The following is a 21,969-nucleotide window of genomic DNA, read 5'->3' on the forward strand; positions in this document are numbered from 1 at the left end:
ATCTCTCAAATAGCTTAAATTTTATGTATTTATGTGTTTTAATAGAAGAAAATTTACAGTGGCCAAATGCTGATTTTTTATGGCATTATCTTTGTTTTCACTGAAGAAAGGAACCAATTAAGCACAATGAAGCTTACAGAAGTTGTGAAATAGTTGACTCCAGAAACTTAATTACGTCTCTATTCATTCCAGAGATTAATTTGTAAGTTTGTGGACCTTATTAATCGATTAATTAAATGTCCTTTGGAAATAATTTATATACTGTGTATTCCCAGCCATACTTAAAGTAAAACCTTTGGCATTTCCACACAGGGGGGAAATACAGTGTCTCCAAGCCAACGCTGTAGGATCTGAACCCATACAAACCATTTTCCAGATGGCACAGACACCTTTGTAGATAATTTCTTTCATGAAATAAAGCAAATTGGTCAGGTTTCAAACTTTGAACTCATATGAATTTTTACCCAGGTGAATGTGTGTCTTAAGAATGTCTTGGTCCTTTCCATTGTTTTTGAATATGAAAGCTGAAGTTTACAACTGAAGCTTTCTCAATGTTAAGGCCTGTAACCTCAGTTTCTCTCCACCTCAAAAAAGGGAAAGGAATCCACATAATTGTCATTCAAATTATTGTCATCCCTGATAAAACTATAAATAATAGGTACATGTTCTTGGTGTCCACCTTTAGGGTTTACCATCAAAACCATCTAATGTTGGTACCTCAAGGGTAGAGATACTTAAAATTTATGGCATTAGTCAACAAAGCAGTTCGAAAGATCATTAGATGAGGGAATTTTACCTTTGATATAGTACTTTGCAGTGCAGACAAAACATTTAAGCAGGTAAATTATCATCAAAGGGAAAGAATGTCACTTTGTATAAAGGCAGATCATTTTAATGTTTTTCCATTTGTAGGTGGACAATATCCATCGATGATAAACATGTTCCTCACTGTTTCCCCATGGAACCCAGCGTCAGGCCCAAGGGAAAAGACTGAGAGAGAGGCGCCACCAACACCGGGTCTGCACAGAAGGGGGCGCTAGATGATATGCAAGGAATTGGTTGAGGAATTAACTGGGTTTTTATTTCACTAAACTAAGTCTGGTACATTTTGGTGTCATACAGACAGAGCTTGAACATTTTTCTCCCTATTTATGAATATACCAGTACTTCTTAAGGGTAGAAGTGTGGTTCTTCCCAATTTCATGACTGTGTGTATATTTCATCACCCAGTTACAGGAGAATCAGAGCCCCATGTTCTCTACTTACACCCTTCTGCCAAAAGCATTTTATACAAGCGCTGAGGGGACAGACTCAAGTGCGAATGGAGACACAGAGAGATGAGAAAGAAGACTCAATGCATCATATATTAATAAATCCCATCTTTTTAACTCCTTTGTTGGACATTGGTGACTCTCCTCTAATATGAACAATCCCAGCTCTTAGAGAATTTCAAAACACTCTTTTGGTGAAGCATTTATGAGCAAATCTAGGCAGCCAGGCATATCCTTGGTAAGCTAGGCAGTCACATCTTGCAAAGAAAGGCTAGGCGGTTTCCTTGAACACCTGACTATACACCACATGATTGTCCGTGGCCAGGGCATTTTTCAGACACTGCCAGAAGTATGGGTGAGCCTGTGGGTTTCTTGGCCACTCAAGGACAGAACTCCCACAGAGCCTCTTCCGGAGCTGGAGGAACTTGGACTTCTGAAAGGTCTTCTCAAGGAATATCAATATAATCACATCTACTTTTTCATCCAGGAGCCTCTGATGAGACAAGTAAAACGCTATCTTAAAATTCTCAGTCTTTGCATACTTATCTGTCATTACAAACACTGTCTTTTTGCTAAGCTGTATGCTCTGGTTAAGGTTTTCCAGAACTGGCTGCCCTGGTAACCAGTCTCTTTCCTCAAGACATAAATTAAAATATTTTTCTCTTGGGTCTTCCAATTTGGCCACCAGCTCATCCAAAACCCACTCTGTCACGTCTGGGTCTTTAGTGTCATACACGATAAAAGCATCGTAGCAAGAGTCTGTTGGTATCAGACGCTGATACCCCTTTATCTTGGCCTTACAGAAATGGTAACTATACCATACATCCCAGAAATAGAGGTGACTTGCTGTCATAACCACCATGAGGAAGAGAGCTGTAGATATGGAAAGTGAGAACAGAATCAGGTTAGTCAGATCTAATTCACAGGTATATAGATCCAGAGAGACAACACTCTGGCCTTTGTGTGCTCCTGGCCCCACACAAGTCACTTCTGTGGCCAGGTAAGGAATAGTCACCTCCGTGTGGTTAACCCACCAGACAAACCACACAGCATCACAGGTGCATAGAAACCGATTATGATGCAAAAGCAACATCTCCAGATTGTTGAGGACATTTTCTGGGAAGCTAGTCTTTTGGATAACCTGGATTTTATTTGAGCTAAGGTCCAGATATCGCAACTGGAAAGCATCTTGCAGAAAATACTTTGTCAGATGCCTGATTTGATTATTCTTAAGAATCAGTTTCTTGAGCCTTCTAGAACAGTTGGATAATCTCTCAGGGACAGTCGTCAGTTGGTTGTGGCTGAGGTCCAAAGTTTCCAGATTCTTCAGAAAATGGAGTCTTCCCCAATTGAAGGATTTTAGCCCATTTTGGGCCAAGGAGAGATTTTTTAGGTTTGGAGGCATACCATCAAAAACTCCAGGAGGCAAGAAATTCAGGGAATTTTTAGAGATGTCTAATTTCTCTAATTTTAGCAGATTCTTGAAGAATTGTAAGTATCTGTTATCACCATCTCGCCACAAAATATCCAAGTGATTTCCTCTGAATTCCAGAGTTTGGAGAGATTCACTCTCCATAGTCCTGCTGGCAGAGGTAGAGATGTCATTGTCATTCATCATCAGTTTGTTCAGAACCTTTAGGTTCTTGGTAAAGTTTAGCATGTGAGTAATTCCTTCTGATTGAAAATAATGGCTGTTACTACTTATATCTAGAACTTCCAGTTGTTGAAGCTCCTCAAATGCTGTTGAGTAGAGTAAATCAAGCCGGTTGTTAGAGAAGTCCAAATATTTCAGCCCCGTTAAAGGCTTGAATTCACTGCCATTAAGAGTTTGGCCAATGGTATTTCCTGACAAGTTAAGGCATTTGAGGAAGGAAAGATTCTGAAAATCGGAGGACTTGACAAAAAATATATTATTTCTACTTAGGTCCAAGGTCTGCCCATATGAGTAGCACTCATCATTAAAAGGCATGAAAGAAGGAGTCTCTTTGTTTTTGTACCTGCAACTCCTTGCATACTCATCATATCTGAAATAATGTATTGATTCATAGACCTGGGATCCAAGACTTTCTACAGAAGTTCTGGTGTTAGAGCAGAAGCCAACTTCACTTGACTCTCCTGAAGGTGATATTTTATTCACTGAAAGATCTATGACTTTCAAACTCCGAAACTGCTTAAATATGCTGAGGTCAGCAATTTTTATAAAGTTAGTGCCAAGATCAAGAACTTCAAGCTTTGAAAGATTATATAATGGGGCGAGATTAAGGCTGTTCAGCTCTTTAAAGACATATCCTTTGATGTGCAAAATTTTCAGGTTTTTCAGTGAAGAAAATGTATCTGATAGATTCATAAATGCGTGATAGACCTGAAGATCATAATTGAAAGACAGATCCAATTGGACAAGGTTGGGAAGAAAATACAAAAATTTGGCATCTCCAATTTCTTTGGCCAGGAAGTTTTGGGAAAGATCTAGTTCCTCAAGGTTTTTAGTGTTCTTAAACCATTTTGGGGGCACATGCTGAAGAGAGTTACTGTGTAGACGTAAAACTTTTAATTCTGTCAATGCATCAAAAGCATTTAGATGAATCTGTAGGGGAGAATTGTTTTCACAAGGTGTACAAGGAAATGGGACATTATAACAACGAGGGCAATTTCCACTTAGGTCAAGAATTTGCAATTGATTGAGGTTACTAAAATCATCTTTTTGGATTTTTGTAATGAGGTTGTTGTGGAGATAGAGTTCTGTTAAAGTAGATGGCAAAACAGTGGGGACAGCTGTCACATTGTTATCTTTCAGGGAGAGCACTTTTAACTTTTTCAGGTTTAGGAAGGCATCTTTTTCGATTGAGAATGAAACATTACAAGGATTTCGATAATAACAGTTTTGGCCCAGGTAGAGTATTTCTATGTTGGCCAATTCTGTTAGATTGTCTTTCATGATGGAAAAGATGCTGTTGGCCTCAAGGCTCAGAAGCTGTAGGCTTGGTGGAAGACCCTGAGGTATCTCTAGAAGCTGGTTCCCATCCAGGTAAAGGGATTTTAAATAAGGGAGTCCACTAAAGCTTCTGGGTTTAATCTCCAGCCTCTTGGTGCATATGTTATCTTTTGACCCCAGTCGAATAGGTACACAGTTGCATCTGAAATCAAGCTCCACCAGATGTTCTAGTCTGTGGAAGGAGGCTGGGGAGATGTTTGGTATGTGGTTAATGGTGAGGGTGAGGTTTGTGGCATTGGTGGGAATACCTCCAGGAATTTCCGTCAAATGCTTATCTGTGCAGTCCACGATCACATGGTTCTTTGGAATATCCACAGTGACAGTACAGGGCAGAGTTTTAGGAAACCATCTAGCCCCAAGGAGTTTGGAAATTAGGATTATATTAAAAAAGATAAGAAAATGTCTCTTCCGTGTCCACATCGAAAACACCTGAAATTATAAGAAAGAACAAATCATTGTTTTAAAATATAATACCAAGAATCAGAATTGAAAATTCCCCTTTGCTGCCTCTGTATCTACATTTTTAAAATAAATAATTCGGGTCTTGTTCTCAACTGTCTAAGCACCCCTCCATGACTGTATTTGCCAATTACTGAGTTTTGCAATAATTTAACTGCACATTTAGCTTTTAGTATCTTAGCTTTTTAGCAAAATAGCTTCTAAGATGGTAGAAGTAGCATTTTCCTATTTGTTATTATATAGAACATTACAATGGCAGAGCAATTGATTAGCTGCCAAAGTCTGAAATTTGGAGGGTGAAGGAATGTTGAAACGCAGACACACCTAGGAAGAATAACACATTAAGACTTTAGTGCAATTATTGTTTTCTTGCTAAGCCTGCTGTGGTACACATTACAAGAGTCTTTCATAATATTGGACCCTCATAATAGTCTAAGTAGGGAAATAAAGGTGATCTATTGTTCCCATTTTACAAGTGAAGACATAGCTCACCGATATTAACTGATTTGCCCAAGGTCACCCAACTAGTACATAGCGTTTGATTATCAAACATAAACTGCTACCATTCTGGCACTGCCCTTCTATAATTTGCCTCTCTTCTTGGATTGCTTTTGGAAATCACTTTGGAAATTATCTCGAAGAAGATTTTACGATGAGCATTTTCCTTACACATTGGGTTTACATTACTACATTTGGAGAGGAGAGAGTAGAGTCAGGGCACTGCCTGGGTGATGGGCAATCAGAACAACCATATAATTGATGAAGCAGGATACTCATGAGAGTGAAGGGAGGTGCTGTTAATAATGATGCCAAGACTGTAGGCATATGCCAAGAGTCTCTCAGGCAAACTGGGACATACAGGAACTTACCCATAAAGGTGGTTCTTGGGCAGCTGGGTTTAGCATGACAGACACTGGGACCCTGAGGAGAAAGGCTTTAAAAGGGAATATGGGAAGCACTGAAGAGCTTTGATAATCACCATATGACCTTCAACTGGCTCTGCCTTAGAGAGTGGTTTCACCATGGACATGCTCTCAAGTTTCAGGATTGCTATTAATATCTTATTCCAGAATGCTGGTTTTAGTTTAACTAGTACTTACACGTGGAATGGTCTGGTCTGTGTCTCTACCATAGGCTTCTAGCTCAACTAATACTTTTGTCCTCCCAAGTGACTGAATCAACCAATCATGTTGATATCTAAGAAATCAAATGCCTACTGCCCTTAATTCTTCTAATAAGAGATAAATAAGCAAAATTTCCTTCAGCTTTCTTTTTCTCCAATTCAAGATGGCCAGAAGCATCTCAAAAGGCTTTTTCAGCCATCTTTACTTGCCTAAAGTTTGTTGGAGTTAGAGGTACAAAATTGTCTTTTTTTTCCCCTTCTCATCACCCTGTCTCCTCCTCCCCATCTTTGAATCCATTCACTGAATCTGGCTTATCTCCTCATTGCTCTTCTCAGCATCCTCCTTGCTTTGCCATTTTAGCTGACACAATATCAGCTGAGATTCCTCCACCTTTGGCCCACTCCCAAGCCTTGTCCTTGTCCCTGGCTCTCACTCTCCCAATCCACTGTCCATCAAGCTTCCCAAACCTGAATCGATCATTATCTTACTCTGAAATCCTTAAAATGATTTTCTTTTTTTTTAAATTCTAGTTTTTACAGCATGAGCTCATGCTTTTTATCATGGCATCCAAAGTCTTCCAAAATTTGTCCCCTGTCTGCTTGTCTAGGCTTACCTGGTCCAACTCCTCTACCAGCTTCTTTAATCACTAAACCCAAGTTCCCTGACTTGCAAGTTCCTCTGTTTGAAGTCTTATTCCTACCATCTTCACTCACCAGATTTCCAGTTATTCTTTCAGGCTATGTTTCCCAAACTGGAGTGCTCAGATACTTGGAAATATATGGCAATAGGCCAAGGGGTACGAGAAGCCCTTAGATAAATATGGTGCATCTTCCTAGATCTTTTACTCAAAGATTTAGGGGAAATGTTCACTAGTCAGGAGGAGGAGTTGAATCAAGATGAGGGGCAGGCTTCAGAAGGGGAAAGGAGAGAAGTAGAGTGAGCCATTTGTATAGTTCCCGATAATAGGATCCAAGACCTGGACCCCACCTCTGGCTATGCTTCTGTAAGACATGGTGGCTTCGTGGATCCTTCTATCAAAGGTAATAGGTAGTACTGCTAAGAGTGATATTGTGGAAGAGGGAGGTGAGTTGTATTCCAGAGGGAGCAAACACGGATAAAGGCCAATCATGAACCGGTACCCTCTTTCCCATCCCATTCCTGTGAACCTAGATGAGACCCTGGAAAGAAGTGGAGGATCCCTGAATTAACTGAGTTAGACACATGAAGTGACTGGGACAGTAATCATCAAACTGGGTTTCCCAAGGTGTGCCTTGTTTGAGTATTTTTGTGATCAGGAAAAATGGAGGCTCTAAAATGAAGGAAGTTTAGTTACAGAAAAATAAAGTCACCTTAACAAGTGGTGTTCTGGTAAATGTTTAACAATCAGCTTTTCCTCCTGCCCTCCCCACCCCGAAACTCCCTGATTTGTTAAGTCCTGATTTGTAGCATTCGTCAATTCCCGTAGCGCAAATATTCCCACTATGGCCAATTTCGAGCTACCGGTGTGACGACACTCGATGCAGAGTCAGGGAAAGATGGGCAGGGTTGTTCTTGCAAGCCTGTATGAACTGGATCTAGCATACCACTGGCCGGAACACACCTGAGACAATGATTATGAAATTTTTAGCATCTACACACTGACATAAATTAAAATGCCAAATTAAGCAGAAAGCTTTTTTTCTCCCTTATTTCTCAACTTTTTTCCTTGCACCTGTCCACTTTTCTCCTTGTCTACTGACACCTCCTCACTCCAATTAGTCATTAGGTCTCGCTGGGACCGCTGCAATAGACTCCAAATCTGTCTCCCTGCTTCCTTTTCTCCTCTACAATCCGTTCATCAAACAGCATCAGAGCATTCTTTCTTTATAAAGCTGAATCAAATCAGCTACAACTTCCTATCACACTTTGAATGAAATCCAAAGTCTTTACCATTGCATATACCATGTGTGTGCCAACTCCATTCCTATCTCTCTGACCTTAAACCATCTTTCCCCTCTTTCACCACACATCAGCCATCTGGCCTGTTTTCTGTTCTGCATTCGAGCCAGGCTTGTAACCACCTCAGTCTTGGCACTTGCTGTTTCCTCTTCCTGAAATCATCTTTCTCCTCTTTTTCCCACGGCCAGGTCCTTATCACCCCTTAGTTGTCTGCTCAAGTGACACATCCTCAGACAGGCCTTCCCTGACCAAGTTATCGAAATACCCTCCTATGTTAGAATAGTGACAATGATAGCAATAGTAGTTAACTCAGGTAGCACTTGCCATATGCCTGGCATCATTTTAAGTGCTTTACGTATATTAACTCATTTAATCCTCACAATAACCTCATGAGAAGGGTACTACAGGTCTTTAATCCCTTATCCAAAACCTTTGGGGCTAGATGTGTTTTGGAATTCAGAATTTTTCAGATTTTAGAAAGTAATATGATGCTTGTAGCTTATATTATGTAATATCTATTGGGGCCTGGGGCAGCATCCCATAATCAAAATACAAAAATTTCTGTAGTGATGTGTAGGATTGTCCACTCTAAGTGGGATAAAAAAAGAATAAATAACTCATTCAATTCAGGTCAAGATTTACCTCCAAATGTGTTGAGATCCTATCATGTTTGAAATCAACTGAGTAACACAAAGTTTTCAGTTTTGGGTTTTGGAATTGTAGACCACTATTATTATCTCCATTTTACAGATTAGCCAACTGAGGCACAGAGAGGTGTAGGCACTTGGCATTAGACTACCCTGTTTGATTTCCTTCGTAGCCCTTAGCACAATCAGAAACTATTTTGCTGACATATGTGCTTATTCACTTAATGTCTATTCTGCATGAGAACATAAGCTCCCAGAGAGCAGCACCTTGTGTGTCCTCATGTAAAACAATACCTGGCATGTAATTAGGACTCCATTATGTTTGCTAGATACAGGAACGAAAGAATGAATGCATGCATGAATGAATAGTGAAGTAAAGCAAACTATTTTAAAGAAATTTCTTCTTGGAGTAGGTTCCTTCAGGCTACACCCCCTGACTCCACAGGGGTCAAATTTCTATCTCTTCTATTTGCCTAGGGATTTCTTGGGAGGAAAAGGTTTAAGAAGCTCTGCTTTTATAATGACTAGTTCAAATCCACCTTCTCCAAGAAAGCGTCTGGGATCAAACCAGACAGAAGTAATTGCTCCCTCCCCTCATCTCTTACTGCACTAGTTACACAGGAGGTTGTGAAAAGAACTCTGGACTGAGGGTTGGAAGAACTGAGTCCTAGTCCTGGCTTGGTAGTTCACTACCCATATACCCCTCTGAGGCAGGCTCCGGGACCAGGAGAAGACTCCCTGCAAAAGAGCGACAGACACATGGCTCATGCCTGTAATCCTAGCACTTTGGGAGGCCGAGACAGAAGGATCACTTGAGTCTGGGAGTTCAAGACCAGCCTGGGCAACATAGCAAGACCCCGTCTCTACAAAAAAATAAAAAAATAGCCAGATGTGGTGGCCTGTGCCTGTAGTCCCAGCTACTTGGGAGGCTGAGGCAGGAGGATGGCTTGAGCCCAGGGAGTTCGAGGTTACAGTGAGCTAGGACTGCACTACTGTACTCCAGCCTGGGTGATAGCATGAGACTCTATCTCTAAAAAAAAAAAAAGAATGACAGACACAGAAAAACAATATGGGACATATCAAGGACCCAGACAACTCTCCTGGACCAAGATAATGGATCTGGACCAGACAATTCTCCAATAATTCCTTAGCTAGGAATTGTACAATGTATCTTCTCTGAAAGAATTCATAATAAATATAGAAATCCCACTGACTCACATTTATTCTTTCATTTGACAGATATGTACTAGGACCAGGAGACATATGCTCTCTGCCCTTAAGGAACTCAAAATTCTGTAGAGGGGAGAAAAAAATGTACATATCTCAAATACAATGTAGAAAAACCATTAGTTCTTTCCAGACAAGATGCTGACACTTGTATATGTGTTGCCTCATTGTATGTGGTTCTTATTCCATAGGGCATTTTCTGATACTTCCAATTAATTCTTTTCATTATCCTCATAGAGTTCAGAGATTGTTATATGTCTCCCAACATCTCTTCCCCCTTTTTCTCATCTCACAGTGCTAGAGCCTCCATTTGTAGTTGGGCATATGCCACTCGGAAAAAAGATTCAATCTCTTAGACTTCCTTGCACCTAAGCATGGCTGTATGACTAAGTTATAGCCAATGGGATGTGAGAGGAAGTGAGGCGTGCAATTTCTGAGACATGTCCTTAAATGGTGGGGCTGTTCCTCTTTCTCCCGTCTACTTCCATCTGGCTTCTCATAATGTGGATGATGTAGCCAACCATCTTGGATGATGCAAGTGAGGAAAACATGCTAGAGATGGTGGAGCAACAAGGTCAATGATCTAGAGTATCCAGATCCTTCCTTTTATGACCTCATAGAGCACAGCAGAAATTTAAAAAAGGACAAAATGCCATTTAATAACAAATCCATGATTTTCTGTTGTCATGTAAATGTGGTTTTATACTTGGAAAAATTATAAGATATGAATAATAAAAAAAGAAATGATGGCTCTGAACTGCTGACTGCCAGGAGTTTACGAGAAATTAGAAAATTGTTATTCTAAACCAGTATTAATTGGATTTTCTATTGCACAACTGCAAAACTGATTTAAACCACTATAGAATTTGGAAATAGGCTGGGCACAGTGACTCACTCCTGTAATCCCAAGCACTTCGGGAAGCCGAGATGGGAGGATTGCTTGAGGCCAGGAGTTCAAGACCAGCCTGGACAACATAGCAAGACCCCATTTCTACAAAAACTTTAAAAAATTATCTGGATGTTGTGGCATGTTCCTGTAGCTCCAGAAACTCTGGAGGCTGAGGCAGGACGATCACTTGAACCCAGGAGTTGGAGGCTGCGATGAGCTATCATCATGCCACTACAGTCCAGCCTGGGCAACAGAGTGAGACCCTGTCTCGAAAAAAAAAGAATTTGGAAATAAATTGCTGCCCATGAGAAAATCTAAAATATGTGATGCTGATGTTGTCAGGCATTGGGCAAGAAAGATACCAGAAGCTGGAAAGCTGGTGGGTCATGTCATATCATGCAAGATATTTGATAAAACTCTTATCTATGCTATCTTGCAGGGCAGAACGCATGCCAACTGTGACTTTACTCTTAGGGAAAATGGTTGGACGATATTCACAATGATGAATATTTTTGATGAATATTGTGTGTTCGTGGCATCTTACTGTTTTTAGCAGTCCCATGAGAGAAATGAAATAGGGCTGAAGGTAGCCAGTTCGCAGGCAGGGATGGAAGAAAATATAGCTTTGCTAAGAGAGGTTTTCTCTGCCTCTGCCTGCAGCCCTGAACTCTAAGTTGAATAAGACGTCCTCAATTTGGGGCCTTGCAGGGTTAAAAAATGCCAACCATTGTACTTCATTCTAAACTAAAGCGGATGTAATGGGTAGAGCCAAAGTAGCAGCCTTAGAGGAAATAAGTGTGCTCCCGCAAGCATTTTTCAAGCACTTTGCATTAAGCATTTTCTAGCAGACAATGAAAGCCAGTCCAGGGCAAAAATCTGATGAAGAGCATTGCCTTCCCCTTGACTCATGCAGCCTCAGGGTAGCCGATTAGATTGAGAGAGGGGAGCATTGACAGAACACAGAGTCTTTAGATTTAAAATTGTCTGGAGCTGCTCTAATGTGATAGCCATTAGTCACATGTAGTTTTTAAAATTTAAATTAATTAAAATTAAATACAACTTTAAAATTCAATCTCTCTGTCACACTAACTATATTTCCAGGGCTCCAAAAGCCACCTTAGGCTAGTGGCTACTACATTCGAGGGTACAGATATAGAACATTTTTATCATTGCAGAAAGTTTTATTAGACAATGTTGGTCTAGACCAAAGGTTGGCAAACTTTTTTTGTAAAGGGCCAGCCGGTAAATATTTTAGGCAAAGTTGAGGATATTATGTAGGTACTTAACCATTTAGGATGTAACTAATTAGAATTGAAAAACTCATTCTAAGCTCACATGTCGTGCAAAAATAGGTGGCGGGACAGATTTAGCCCACAGATCTTAGTTTGCAGGCCCCAGGTCTAGAAAAAATCTTAGGCTGTGTTAAACTTGTACGTGGAATTAACTCTAAGCAAATCCAGTCCAAGTCTACTAAGTGTTAGAAGAAATTGTATTACCTGCAAAGCCTGCAAATCCATTCACATGTCACTGATTTCAAAATTATTTAATCCTTATCCCAATTTCGAGAGATGAAGTCATTTACAGTGAGGAAAGTGAAGTGCAGAGGTGATATAACTTGCCCAAGGTGAGAGCCAGGCAACTGAGGAACAGAGCCTGTACTCTTAGCGGCGAGGCTATCCTACCTCTTGAGAAGTCAACTCAGCTATCTCCCCCCGTAGGTGGTGAACACTTTGAGGTCCGAAAACCTTGTCTTTACATGTACTCCATGATTATTGTGCCTGCCAGATAGTGAGTGCAAGATTAATATTTGCTGAGTAAATCAAGGCTTTGAACTTTTTAAAAATCCCATAGAAGACTCATACTAAACTATTATAACTAGTAAAGCCCGCCCCGCCCCCCCCCCCCCCCCCCCCCCCCCCCGAGGATCAGATGTTGACAAGAGGATGAAGAGAGACCAGGAGGGCTTGGGACCTTTAAAGGAAGGGTGGGAGTGGGGAAAGTGCCACAGAAGAAGGAGGATGGTGTCATTGGAAGGGCACAGGAAGTGGAGCTGCAGGACTCTTTCATAATCTTTTTTCTCAGCAGCTCTTTGCCTTTGAACCTGAAACCTCAGTGAAAACACAGAGCTCATTTGTCTCTCCTGGGAACAGATACAGCCACGATGGGGCCATCCTTATCCTATGCTCAATAGTTGAGTCTGAGCCCAACTGGTCCTTGGAATGCTCTATGCCAAGCAAGACATCTCTTGGCTGTCCATGCAGGCTCCACAGGAAGCCTGGACTCAGAGACACCAGCAAGTTTGCATTCCAAGATCCATGCCAGAAGGAAGATTAACTGCAATGAGAAAGTTGGGTTCTGATCAAGTGGGTGAGGGGGAAAAAATGAACTCAATGGACAAAGCCTTCCTAAATTTATTATTTAAAGAGAAAGTATACCTTTCGGGCTTCCAAACTTAAAAGACATTCTTGAGAAGACGGCTTAAAAATGTGAAATATTCCTTCGTTCCAATGAAAATTTCCTTAAGTGTCAAAATTTCCCCTTTCAAACCATTAGGAACTACCTGCTTCAGACATAAGCTGGGACATTCACTTCAACTAACGTTATTTTAAAATTTAAAGGTTCAGCATTGAGCCAGGTCTGTTTTTTCATCTGAGCTGAATAATCCACGTTACTTTGTTTTGCTTGGGTTTTTGGCAATGACTGCCTAAAGACATGCATCTTTCAGTAATTTGATTTGTAAAATAGCATAGCACACCATAGCATAGGCCCAGCTTTGGTAATGAATCATAGCTAATTACACATGCAAATAGACTGGGTAAATTTGGATATGCAATTAGCAAACTAATTATGGTAAAAATGGGAATGTGTGATTTTGTATGCACAGGTGTTTCTAGTCTCTCAATAAATCACCCCTTTAGTTAAAATGGAAAATGTAGAATTCAGGTTAAGCAGCCATCAAACAATCATTTTTGTTTGTTTTTTTAAAATAATGACTATCTTTTATTACTTATCGTGTGCCAGGTGCTAAGGCAAACACATCATTTATATCACACCAGTAATCTCTCACACTGAAGTTGAAAGGGCATATAAATATTCCCATTGTACTCACGAGGAAGCAAGATCAGAGATGCAATTTCAAACCAACATTCAAACTTAATTTTGGCCAATCAACTTCAAGTTGCCTCATAGTTATAGCAAATGCACTTGATATAACGTGTGTCTGCATGTTGGTTACTTTCCTTTTCAATTAAAAGATTCTTGACACTGGAATGTTTCTATTTTGTGCTATTTAGGGGTTTTGGGGGGAAGGGGATTGGTTGGTTGTTTTCATAAGAAAAGGTTACAAGTATTTAAAAAGGGTATTTGTGTTTTGAGTGGGACCAGCTTGAGGGAGAATAAAAAGAGACTTTTTAGATGATCTATTTCTTATGAATTGCATCCAATGTCCAGCAACGCTATATTAAGGCAGTTTGTGAGTTTATAGATTTAAAGGCACATTGAGCTTTACCTTCACAATGAAGAATTATATGCTCACATAATCATTCAACAAACATTATTGAGAATTTACTCTGTGCAAGGTACTGTGCTAGACAAGTAGGAGAATGATGATGAGTCAGACACCATTCCTGCCCCATTAGGACCCAGATACCTCCACTGCCGCATCATCAGAAGCTGTGCATATCTCTTAAGCACAGAATTCTCTCTGCTGTCAGGAAAATCCATGGTGAGAAAAAATAAGAGATTGTGGGACAAGGGCTAAGTCAGGCCTAAAGGTAGCACTGCTTGCCCACCCTTCAAATAAAAGCTTGAATCAACAACTTGTCAAGTTGGTAAAATCTATCCACCTGGACGCATCATTTTGATGGCAGGGCACAAGCCTATATTCAAAATTGAATTCTTCTGATTTTAGATTTGTATTAGATTCCCACCAGAATGTTTATGTTTACAGAGATATGATTACTAATAGGAAAAAACATTTACCAAGCTGTTCCTAATTTCACGCTTTGCAAATAGCGTTTTTATCTTTGAAACTTTGCCAGCTTGTAAGAGATCTCTGGTTGCACTCGGAGGGGTGAGAAGGATGTGTATCTAAGCAGTAACTATTAGATGGCAAAAATGAGGAAGTGAGGGCAAGTGGTTTGTGTCTTGCAACAAATTAGAGGAAGACCAGGATTAGTCTGACTTCTCCTCGTGTTTACTTATTCTGGGGATTAGCATCTTGTGAACTGAAAATTGGATCAGGATTCAGCCTCTCTGTCTGATGCAGAGCTGCCGACTGAATTCTCCTAAACCTTGACGTTCTCATCTACAAACTGTGGGGTACAGCTAACTGACCTCAATGGTCCTTTTCTCTTGTGCTTATCCTATGACTCTGATGGTTGGCCCAGAGGCCCCTGAAACTCATCTTCCGGGGTCTGTCTTCAGCTGGGAGTCTTCCTAGGCCCCCAGAACTTTGGGCTGCTGCTGTTTCAAAATGGTCTAAGCAAAGCTTTAAATCACGAGGATCCTATGGATTCCACAGAAGGAGGGAAAAAACAACTAGTGCATCTTTTCTTAATACTAAGCATAACATGTCTTCATATAAAACTAATTAGTTTGATTCAGCTCTCTGAAATAGTAAGAATGAGAAGAACTAGATAACAATCCATCAATTTGGGGGAATGGTTAAAAATGGAAAACCACCAATAGTGGAATGCCAAATGTTCCTTAAAAAGAATGTGGTAGAGCTATAGGTGTTGACATGAAAAGCTGTACATGATCTACTATTAGGTGATAAAAAATAAAGGGGATTTTTAAAGCAGCATTAAAATAACACATAGCATATGGTGCCTTTATGATGAATGCATACGTGCATATATTTGTACTTGCAGAGAAAAATGTGGAAGAATACACAAGAAATCTTTAATAGCAATTTCTTCTGAGCAATGCTATGAAGGGGCCTTCAATTGGGGAGAGGGGGACTTTTATATCTTTCTCTACTCTTTGACTTTTTTACAAAAATATGTATTTTTTTTTTTTTTTGAGACAGAGTCTCACTCTGTTGCCCGGGCTAGAGTGAGTGCTGTGGCATCAGCCTAGCTCACAGCAACCTCAAACTCCTGGGCTCAAGCAATCCTCCTGCCTCAGCCTGTAATCCTAGCACTCTGGGAGGCTGAGGCAGGAAGATCGCTTGAGCTCAGGAGTTCGAGACCAGCCTGAGCAAGAGTGAGACCCTGTCTCTACTAAAAATGGAAAAAATTAGCCAAGTGTGGTGGCACACGCCTGTAGTCCCATCTACGGAGGAGGCTGAGGCAGGAGGATCACTTGAGCCCAGGAGTTTGAGGTTGCTGTGAGCTAGGCTGATACCACGGCACTCTAGCCAGGGTGACAGAGTGAGACTCTGTCTCAAAAAAATATAAATAAATAAATAAATGGAAATATTGGAATCCACATTTCTGGGGAAGGGAGTCCCTGGAGCCAAGCTGTGGAAGCAAGGGGTGGGCTGGGTGGAACAGGAGGGGATGGGTCCCTGGCTGCAGAAATACTGAGGCATGAAAGAAGTAAGAAGGTGGGGGAGGGGGGAGGCAATTCACTGACATGTTGCCATGTTTATATGACACTGAATTGTTTGGTAACTAGAATTGTGTTGTGCATATCTCCCTAGAGGCTGACCAAGCACTGTGAATAAGGGAAGTTGCTTAAGTGCTGTTTGTTTTATGGAACGAGCCTCTGCTAGGAATTTTCCAAATAGATGTGTGACCAAATATCCCCTTTTTATGAATTTTGAAATATTTCTAATTATACGCTAATCTCTGTAAAATGTAAATACCATGAATATCAAAGTTGCATTATATAACAAAAACAATTCAACTACAAGGATGTAAACCACTTACTTGTTTTGAAAAAGGAGAGGCTTATCATTTACTTCCTATCATTTCAGCCCAACAGACTTAGTTTTCAAATTAAAAGAATAAAATTGTGTAAAGTAGTCTTACATAAATTAGGAACTCGACAGCTATTCTGCATCACTACAGTCCCCAAAGACCATAAGGTAGGTATTCAATCTTATTTGTCCTTACACCCTATCTCCTCGTTTTCTGTAAACCATGGATTGGTACACTTTTCTGATAAAGGGACAGGAAATATTTTAGGCTTTGCAGGCCATATGGTCTCTGTCACACTACCCAACTCTTTGAGTAGTTTGCCATGATAGTGCAAAAGCACTTATAGACAAAATGTAAACAAATACTCAAATAATAAAATGATTTGTGAACACTGAAATTTGAATTCAATATAACTTTTATATGCCACAAAATAGTAATTTTGCTTTAATATTTTTTCAACATTTAAAAATAAAAAAAAAACAACCAGCTTGTGGACTGTACAAAAACAGGTGGCAGGTTGGATATGGCCCACGGCAGTAGTTTGCCAACCACAGCCCTAAACTTTGGTAAGCTTCTGAGATATAAGTTATTTATTCTTGGGGTGCAAAGGGACTGGCTGCTTAATCCTTAATGAGGGTTTTTAATTTCAGCACAGCCTTCCAAATTTTTAAATAATCAGACTAGACTAATTTAATAAATGGATTCTTTAATAACCCTTTACTAGTCATGAAGAAATTTGTTATAGTTAAGAGCAGAATAATGTCTTTTTTCTTTTTATATGAAGGAGTGAGGGGCTGTGAGGAGGGGTCTTCAGTTGCCTTGTTTGTTTTTGTTGAGACACAGTCTCACTCTGCTGCCCTAGGTAGAGTGCAATGGCGTCGTCCAAGCTCACTGCAACCTTCAACTCCTGGGCTCTAATCGAACCTTCTGCCTCCACCTCTTGCCACAACACCTGGCTGTTTTTTTTTTCTTTCTTCCTTTCTTTCCTTTCTTTCTCTCTCTCTCTCTCTTTCTTTCTTTCTTTCCTTTCTTTCCTTTCTTTTCTTCCTTTCTTTCTTTTCTTTCTTCTTTTTCTTTTTGGTAGAGACGGGGTCTCACTCTAGCTCAGGCTAGTCTGGAACTCCTGGCATCAAGCAATTCTCTGACCTCGGCCTTCCATAGTGCTAGGATTACAGGCGTGAGCCACGGCGCCTGGCCAAGAGCAGAATGTCTTTACTTTTAAAATTGCTTAACTACTGTTAACACTTTGGCATGTTCCCTTCTAGTACTAACCTCCTATCCCTGCATCTATTCCACACAGTGAGAAGCATTTTAGAAATAGACAGGGCTTTGTCAGTAGAAAGACTTGATTTTAAACCCTTGTTCTGCAGGCCAAAGGTTGTGGCTCACACCTGTAATCCCAGCACTTTGGGAGGCCAAGGCAGGAGGATCGCTTGGGGCCAGGAGTTTGAGACCAGCCTGGGCAATGTACAGCAACACCATCTCTACAAAAGTAAAAAAAAAAAAAAATTAGCCAGGCATGGTGGCATGGTGCCTGTAGTCCCAGCTACTCAGGAGGCTGAGGCAAGAGGATTGCTTGAGGCCAGGAGTTCGAGGCTGCAGTGAGCTATGATCACGCCACTGCAGTCTAGCCTGGGCAACAGAGTAAGACCCTGTCTCTAAAAATAGCAACAACAAGAATCCTTGTTATGCCATATAAGAGCTCTCTGACTTCCTTAAATCATTTTACCTCCTGAGGGTCTGATTTCTTAACTGTAAAATGGTTATAATGCAGGGCTGTTTTGTAAAATTAAAATATGTAACACACTTATGTCTGTAAGCCATCATCACAAGTCATCCAGCTTTTAGTAAGCATCTAGCAAGTGTCTAGCATGTGCATTTAAAACATCAGGAATATATGACACTTGCCAATTTCTAGCTTGCTTTTTTGATTTAACATTATACCGTGAGTACTTTCTTATGTTAGTCAGTATTGTTTTTAAAAAACATGATTTGATGGCAACATAATATTCCACAATTATACCACAATTAATTCACCCCTCCCCAATACGGGACATGAGATACTTTCTTCGACCTGTTACACAGACTATGTTGATAAATAGTTTGCCACATCCCTGATCATTTCTTTAAGAAGAGTTTTTACAAGTAGAATTTCTAGATCAAAGGATCTGACATATGACTATTAATATAGTTGAGTATTTCCCCTGCCCTTTTTGGCCTTTTGTATTTCTTCTCTCAAAAATTGTTTTCAGGCCGGGCGCGGTGGCTCACGCCTGTAATCCTAGCACTCTGGGAGGCCGAGGCGGGTGGATCGCTCGAGGTCAGGAGTTCGAGACCAGCCTGAGCAAGAGCGAGACCCCATCTCTACTAAAAATAGAAAGAAATTATCTGGCCAACTAAAATCTATATAGAAAAAATTAGCCGGGCATGGTGGCACATGCCTGTAGTCCCAGCTACTCGGGAGGCTGAGGCAGGAGGATCGCTTGAGCCCAGGAGTTTGAGGTTGCTGTGAGCTAGGCTGACGCCACGGCACTCACTCTAGCCCGGGCAACAGAGCGAGACTCTGTCTCAAAAAAAAAAAAAAAATTGTTTTCATGTCTTTTCTTAGAAAAGATATACTGATTTCCCCTTTGTACTTGAGTAGTAAGCTATCATAATCCACCCCACCTTTTTTACACATCTGCTGGGTAACAGAGTGTGCTGGGCTTGGTCTAAGAAGAACAGAGGGGTCTTGGGCGCAGCTTCTGGAGCCAGGCTGCCCCAGCCAAGTCCATTCAAGCTCCTTAACCTCTTGAAGTCCCAGTTTTCTTATCTCTACCTCACTGGGCTACTTTGAGGCTGAAATAGAAGCATGTGTATCAAGCCCTCAACATGAAGCTTGACCCGTAGTAAGTGGTCAAGAAATGTGAGCTCTATCATTCCCATCTTGCCATCCCTCAAGGGGCAAAGACAGATGTGGGCATGTGTTTGCATTAAAATAGACATCTGGGTTTCTAGGAAATGAAACTATAAGCAGTTGTTTCCTTTGTCACATAGTAGCCCCATGGTTAATGCTTCATTGGACCTTAGACACAAAATGAGGTTGGGAGCCAGCATTCACATCTAGAAAGTATCTGATTTAGGTGACAAAATAGTTTTAGAAAGAGGCCACTGATGTTTTTCTGATTATTTTTGGCATATCTAATAACTCATACTTATATTACTTGCAAAGGACTTGAAAAATATTCTGTTATTTGAGCCTCATATTGACCCTGGAAGGCAGTTGGGGAGGTATTCTAATGCTCATTTTATTGTCAGAGAAATTGAGTTTTAGAGGGTTCAGATGACAGGCACAGGGTCCCCCGGCTGGTGACTGGGAGAACCAGCCTTGACAAAGACTCTCTTGACTGAACTTGAGTCAGGCTCCTGTAAGCCCCTGGGCCTTGGCCTTGGGGCTTCATGTCTGTCTTTGCATTGCCTAGTTTGTGCAGGAATCCTGCTAAATCACTTTATCGAGAATCACCCCCATCTTGGTATGTGATCACCTTCAATATCTGATCAAATTCCTCATCTTCCACCTCCCCGCAGGTGGTATCTCATCACCCTGGCCCGCCTTCAGCAAGAATCCTGTCAGGTCGGTTCAGCCAGAATCCCCCTCACCCCTGATGCTTCCTCTTAGTCATTTTCCATCCACTGACCACCACCACCCTGCTCCTTGGCATAAATCCTCACTGATCTTTGCTGTACTGGCAGTTGAGCCCCATTCTGTTCTGAGTTCCCTTTTCCCCTATTGCAAAAGCCCTGATAGCAGTGCTTTAGCTACTGCCTGGCTCTGGGTTTTTTGACAGCTCTCCAGCCCGGGCGTTCCCCACAATTGGAGTGCTATGAGCCCCACCCTACACCCCCGTCTGCAGACCACGCCATATGCTGGAAAAAGCACAAGTAACTTCAGCGATTCAGTGATTTGTTACAGCTTTAAAGCCAGAAATGTAATGAAGAAGTGAGATCCCTATAAGCTCTGTCCCCAATTCAAACATCTGCTCCTCCTCCCTACAGCACATATTTAACTCTTGTAGGAAGTTAGAGCAAGCTTAGATTAATCTGAAATTACAAAATGCCCCCTTGATTAATCTCGATTATGAAATAATCACGAAGCAATTTCCCCCAGCAAATAACCCAAGTACAGATTCTTTCACATTGCTTTTGCAGTTCTTTCCACAAAGATTACAGATAACGTTTTTTAGGGATCTCTTAGGTGTTCTTACCATTTTTAGTCTTCTTCCAAAACGGAATATAGAGGTCTGATTGAAGACAGCAGAGCTTGAGAGGTGCCAAGATCAGCTTGAGATGGGCCCAATAGCATCAACTAAGATAAAGAGAACGCATCAAGCTTTACATTTCAAAGACAGCAAAATACTGTAGCTTAAAGACATGCTGGGAGCATTGCTTTAAAATGTGCTTGAAACATCTATTTCTAGTATTTACTTCCTCAAAGTTAGGTAGACTAGAGATATACTCCAGAAAACAATTTCTAATGTTACTGAAAATCTAACTTTGTCTTCAAAGGATTGACATTTTAGACTACCACTTTTTTCCTTTATATTCTAAAAAAGGTTTTTTTTTTGCATATGATTTTTGATTTGGGTTCCCACTCCTCTCCTCCCCACGCCCTTATAACAGCACATACATCTACTTACTTAAATTATCCAAATTTGTTCTGATGTTTAAAATACCTTCTTGATGGCATGGAGTGAGCCTATATCTGGAGTCTTCTGAGATGAAGAGACAGGCGACAGGAAGTATAGAGTCACAGAGACTCCAGGGTGCCAGCCCTGGAGTTTCCAACTACAAAGACAAGGTGGGGGAAGGGGGAGGAGCATGACTATTTAAGCCACCCCAGATGCGGAGTTTGCAGAAGCACCAGGTTCCTCTTATTTGTACCACCATCACTGGGGCAATGTCTTATCCAAATCCAAACAAACTAATAGACCAATCTTCCTTCTTTTTTTATAGCAGGGTTTCTCAACCTCAGCACTATTGACATTTTTGATCAGATAATTCTTTGTTACGTTGTAGAATGTTTGGCAGCATCCCTGCCCTGTACCCAATACATGCCAGTAGCACTGCCCCCTTTTAGTTGTGACAATCACAGTTGTCTCCAGACATTGCAAAATATCCCCTGAGAGGCAAAAATGCCCCAGGTTGAGAGTCACTGTTGTATAAATAGCCTAGAGACATGTCGAAATTTACCTGGTTCTGTCTTTAAGCAGTGGCAAGGCTACCAGTCGGTCCACTCACTTTAGCTAAAAAAGATCAGCTGCACTTGCAGCCTACCGTCATATAAGGCCTTGCTTCTCAAAGTGTGGGCCCCGAGAGAATTGTTCCCTTCTTAACTGATTATCGGGCATTTTGTAGTTAGACTCAAAATACAGTAGTTATGTTCACAGTTCCTTAATCCACTTAGTCCACCTGGAGAGAATTTGGAAAACACAGAGTTTGGTGTGAAGAAATCTGAAGATAATAATCAGGGTTAATATATACTGGATTGAAAAGTCAACGATGCCCGAAATCAGCTAAAA

General features: G+C 40.8%; 1 protein-coding gene across 3 annotated transcripts; it reads right to left on the reverse strand.

The window, feature by feature from the left end:
* Positions 1-244: 244 nt before the first annotated feature.
* On the reverse strand, positions 245-21,181 carry TLR7 (toll like receptor 7). 3 transcript variants are annotated; one of them, XM_045537567.1, is made up of 3 exons: positions 21,088-21,181; positions 20,656-20,756; positions 245-4,692 (listed from the first exon to the last, which is right to left on the reverse strand). In XM_045537567.1, exons 2-3 carry the CDS (start codon positions 20,656-20,658, stop codon positions 1,543-1,545), a joined length of 3,153 nt encoding a protein of 1,050 aa, XP_045393523.1. In that variant the 5' UTR covers positions 20,659-20,756; positions 21,088-21,181; the 3' UTR covers positions 245-1,542. The 3 variants fall into 3 exon arrangements, 2 of the variants coding, with proteins under 2 accessions (XP_045393523.1, XP_045393522.1); XR_006731564.1 differs by lacking the exon at positions 245-4,692 and adding an exon at positions 17,871-17,895; XM_045537566.1 differs by lacking the exons at positions 20,656-20,756; positions 21,088-21,181 and adding an exon at positions 5,592-5,687.
* Positions 21,182-21,969: the final 788 nt, after the last annotated feature.

The sequence above is a fragment of the Lemur catta genome, chromosome X, assembly GCF_020740605.2.
Source record: "Lemur catta isolate mLemCat1 chromosome X, mLemCat1.pri, whole genome shotgun sequence".
NCBI lineage: Eukaryota > Metazoa > Chordata > Mammalia > Primates > Lemuridae > Lemur > Lemur catta.

Coding starts and splice junctions, on each gene's coding strand:
- TLR7 (XM_045537566.1), bottom strand. CDS start 5,627: ATGCTAAACCCAGCTGCCCAAGAACCACCTTTATGG. Junction 4,693..5,591: donor CCCAAGAACCACCTTTATGG/GTAAGTTCCTGT, acceptor TTATAATTTCAG/GTGTTTTCGATGTGGACACG.